The sequence below is a fragment of the Eurypyga helias genome, unplaced genomic scaffold (genome assembly GCF_000690775.1).
Source record: "Eurypyga helias isolate BGI_N326 unplaced genomic scaffold, ASM69077v1 scaffold50515, whole genome shotgun sequence".
Taxonomy (NCBI): domain Eukaryota; kingdom Metazoa; phylum Chordata; class Aves; order Eurypygiformes; family Eurypygidae; genus Eurypyga; species Eurypyga helias.
The window spans coordinates 1-4,790 of record NW_010250468.1 but is presented as its reverse complement, the minus strand read 5'-3'; the positions used below and the strand labels follow the sequence as shown (position 1 = coordinate 4,790).

At 43.8% G+C, this 4,790-nt stretch overlaps 1 protein-coding gene across 1 annotated transcript; it reads right to left on the bottom strand.

Moving 5' to 3' along the window:
• Positions 1–539: 539 nt before the first annotated feature.
• Positions 540–4,064, bottom strand: LOC104509654 (ankyrin repeat and SOCS box protein 11-like; the record flags this gene model as incomplete). The annotated part of the gene is made up of 2 exons (XM_010151671.1): positions 540–664; positions 3,873–4,064. Coding segments are annotated over 2 exons (317 nt in total), but the record flags the coding sequence as incomplete, so codon positions are not given.
• Positions 4,065–4,790: the final 726 nt, after the last annotated feature.

Below are 4,790 nucleotides of genomic sequence, written 5' to 3'. Positions count from 1 at the left end.
GAGGAAAGAGATGGCAGGATGCAAAGTCAAAGCTGATGAAAGATGTGCAATGTGTTACATACAGCTGATGCCAGGCACTGAAGGCTTTCACTCTCACACTGGTGAAGGAATAACAGCCACTACCTTTATTTTGGCAGTGAGAATAAATAGAGAAGAGCAAGAAGCTGCACAGACACTACAGGAATAAATATAACTCTAAATGCAGTGGAAATCTCTGCAGGAGAAATCTCGAAGCGTGTCTGTGGGTGGGTGGATGTGTGCATGTGCATCTACAAACATGTCAAGTGAGCTGTTCATCTGCTACAAATTCTCAGGCTGGCATCAGTGGATGTGGCACCAGGTTGTGAGCAAACTATCCACAATATCACTCGCTGTCTGGGAAAAGGAGTTTTTAATTTGCACTGTTGTGTAGCAGCTAATGTTTGGTATCTGCAGTAGACAGTAAATGATGCCTTTGATTTTTTTCTTTGATATAGTAATCTTGGGAGTAAACAACCATTTGTTCCTCTTTCTTTTCCAGTGTAAAGATAGTCACAGACTTATCGATAAAGGAGAAAGTTCTCAAGTGGCTCAGGCAGGTGCAGCTTGGGGACTGCATACAGGCACGACCGACCCAGATGTTTTCTGATACACAACCGGCACAGCTGGGCAAGGTTGGCAGGACCTGGGGAAAAAGAAAGTCAAGAACAAGCAACCCCAACCCCACCATGGTTATAAGTCAGAAAGCAACTAACACCAGTAAGGTTAGCAAATCATAACGAGCACTACACAATGACTTGCTGAAGTCAGGGAGAGCTAAAAACATTATTGTTCATAGTTAATTTGTCAAAGTTGGTTTGGTGATTTGAAAACTATGAGCACTAAACCCCTTTTTTCTGCATGCATGGCTAGGCTTTTCTTGAGTAAATACCTCAATACCATAAATGAGGTCTGCACTGGAGAGACAGCGCCAGGATGCATAGCCCTTGCTCAGGATACACAACAACTCCCAGAGATGTTGTGAGGATAAAGGAAAGAGGGATTAGGGGAAGCTGCAGAAGCGCTCAGTGTAGACCAGCCGTAATAGGTTGGATATGACAAAACCAGTTAGTTTTTCATATATATGCAATATGCTTCTTCCAACAGCTGGTGTTCCCACAGTTAACTGCACAAGTAGTGACTGCAATGCAGCCTTTTTACATGATCACACTGTCTCTGAATATTTCTGTATGTCAGTCTATCAGTGCTCCTCAAAATAATTTCTGTGTAATTAATTTTAATTAAGTTTGACTAAAAGGAAAAGATCTCAAAGACAGAAAGTCTCCAAAACTTCTGTACAAAAAAGCACTGAGGGTAAAAAATAAAATTTAAAAAAATAATTTAAAAAAAAAATGTCAGAGGCCTTTTTGCCCTTCCCTTGCCTTGGGGGGAACGTTACTGCATATGAAAAATTCTTCATGGAATCATAGAATCACAGAATGGTTTGGGTTGGAAGGGACCTTAAAAATCATCTAGTTCCAACCCCCAGGCTCGTCCAGCCTGGCCTTGAACACTCCCAGGGATGGGGCATCCACAGCTTCTCTGGACAACCTGTTCCAGTGCCTCACCACCCTCTCCATGAAGAATTTCTTCTCTTGTTAAACATCAGAGAGACCACTGGTAGGAAAGCTGTCGCAGGACTCATTGGGACAATGGTGAGGGCTGCTTGAGAAGTGGCTCACATGGCACAGCACACCACAGTGCTGCCCCAGTGGCTTCCCCACGGGGTGACGAGGCAGGTGCCCTCAGCCTACCTTGCTGTGAGTCAGGTGAGAGGCACACCAGGCACAAACCCACTGGAAATGAGGCTCTGTTGCCTCCATGTATGCTTTCATGTGCAAATGCCACCTGCTAGTGAACATGTCCCTGCCTCTTCTTTGCCTTCCTCTCGCTGGAGCTGCTCCAGGTTGAACCTCTACGTCTGCTCAGAAGTGCCGTGGCTCAGCCCTGTCCCTCCAGTTTCTGGTCAAACAGTAGCAATCGCAGCAGTCTTTGGCAAGCAGTGGGTAGAGAGGTGTGCTTAAAAGCCTGTCCTTATATATTCCAGGCAAGCTTCATAATCTATGCTTTTATTACTGGAAAGTTTAGGAGCTTGAATAGGCTGATAATACCCCTCTGAGAAGAAATTTATAGAAAAATATGGGATATATATAAAAAAGCAGTTGCACCACTATCACTGTCCGTGGAAGTGAAGAAGGAATCTACCACCTCCCAAAGCAGGTAGAAAAACAAAAACATTTCATGTTTCACATCACTTAATAGCTAGGAAGAGAGGCAATTAAAGGGACCCAGGCAAGTAACCACAGCAGAAATGTCGGGGAGTATAAAGAAAACTTGTCAAGATAAGTCCCTGGGGGGCTTATTTCAAACAGAAGTACCTCAGAAAACACAGAAGTAATAGGTGAAAAGGGCAATTGTATATGTTAGATACAGGAAAATGTGAAAAAAGGACTAAAGGGAAATGTAAGGAAACTGAGGAAACATCATTTCTGAGAAGTGAAGAGCCAGCAGGAGCTGAAATGCCCTATAGTCCCTCTGACTGTAAGGGAGGACATGGTCACAAGCTGAAAATGGCAATAAAAAGAAGGTTCAGAGAGAGAAAATTACTAATATTGGAGTATTTCTTTATCTACATAACCTCTCAATCACACAGGGCAACTGAAGCTGGACAGCTCAAGCACTGCCTTTGCTCATGCACTCTGCCATTGCTGATCACTGAACATCTAGATACGGGGACAGAATTCACAAGAGGTGAGATGCATTGAAGCAGAAGTCCTCCCAGAAGGTTTTAGACATGACAAATTAAAGTTCTGCATGAAAAGCCATGGAGAAAGGGAGTAGGACAGAAAGATATTAAGCCAATGTTTCATTTCCTGTATAAAATCCACCTGTGTGGAGGGCTGGAACAAAGCCTGTGGACAACACTGACAATATTAATTTACCACCCAAGAGCTATTTTGCAGGTGGAAGAGGGCTCTCCATGCACATTGTGCTTTGGTCCTTGGTGGGGATGGAGGAGGCTCAGGAAGGTGGGTAGGCTGCCCGCATGGAGGAGCACCCACCCCCTGTGCAAGAAAAGCCCAGGGGGGGCAAAAATCAACTAACTGGGTATCAGTGAGCTGGGAGCACGGGGGTTAGGGGAAGGGAAGGACTTAATTCATCACATCTGCACTGCAGGGATATTACTATTGGATCCATCAAGTTATGGCTGTATGTGGTGCAGCTGAAAATGGCACAAGAGGAGATAGATTCATTTCTGCTCAGAAGTTTCTTCTAGTAGACTAGAAAGATAATTCAAAATATTGTAGAGGCAGCAACTAAACTGCAAAGGGCACTGCTGGTTTGTGCTGGGATTGCAGCCCCATGAACCACATGGAAGAGTCTGGTGCCATGAAGCTGAATAGCTACCTGGCAAACAGCCCTGCTTTCTCCTGGCAACTGAGGGCACACACCCTCGTGTCACTTTTTCTGCGGGAAGGACGACATTGAGCCACGGTGCACAGTTGAACACAAGGTGGTGGTACTGAAATATTACCAACGAATAAACTCTCACAAAAGTTTTTAATTCCAATAGGTAAATAAATATAATTTTTCTTCAGTAAATAGGAAAAGAAAGCACAGAATGACTGACCAATTTACCCACTAAAACCCTAAGACTTGTTGGCAGATCTATCAACAAAACCAAGATCTCTTACTCGTTTCTGTGTCATGTGCTGCAAGTTTGAAATCAATAGAGAAGCTAAGAGAACTTATATCAAGCATTACTTATAAAAACAGTTAAAAAAATGTACTTAGGTAAAGGAAATAAATACTGTTCTACTTAAAAATAAGAGAAGAAGAAAGGAAACCGTTACCTTCCCGAAGCAGAAGCGCCTGCTCCACTTTGCTGTTGGGTATGGCAAGATCCAAGGCACATTTGAATTCAGCATTTCTGGATTTCAGGTTAGCACCATAGTCTGTCAGCAAGACAACTACCTCCACACTGGATTTCCTGGCTGCTGCGTGGAGGGGGGTGTCCAACCGCTTCCCCATGTTAACGTTGGCTCCTTGAGTGAACAAAAGTGCACAGTTAGATCTGGAATGCAGCAAGAACTGTCCAAACCCACATCACACAGGCTGCTTTCCACCAGGAGCCTCAATAAATGAAGGGGATGGATGACACGCAGGCCTCCCTCATTGCACTCAATAGCAGTAGTGGAAAACTCGGCAGGTCAAATATCTGCTGTGTAAATGTCCTTTGAGCTACCAAACACTGTCTGCAACGGACAGAACAGAGCGGCTTGACCCAATAGATGTTCCAAGCCTGCCAAATGCTCTTTAAATTTGTTAATAACATAAAATCTAACATAGATTATGTCAATTTAATTACCAGGTAAAAAACCACCCTTTAGGTTCCTTATTACAATAACTCCAGGACACCAAGTGAAATGCTTGCCCTGGGCTCACCAGGCACAGCAGGGCCAGAGCAGGTGTAAGTCAACTAATATACACTGGCAGCAAAAATTTATGCGAGCTCATAGGCTGAGCCTGGACCTGCAGTGATTATTCTTTCAAACAGCTTTACTGCTGTCTTTATCATCCACTGAGAAGCCGGTGAAGTCAATGCATGGCAGTTTATCATAATCAGGAGTTGATTTTGGTCACTAATATTAGCCAGCACTATCTGTGCTTCCTGTAATCATTCTAGAAAACTACAAGTATTTTATTTTCACAGTCAGACAGTCTCAGGTAGGTCTCTTTAATTAGGCCCTTTTGTGCTGGGTTCAGCCAGG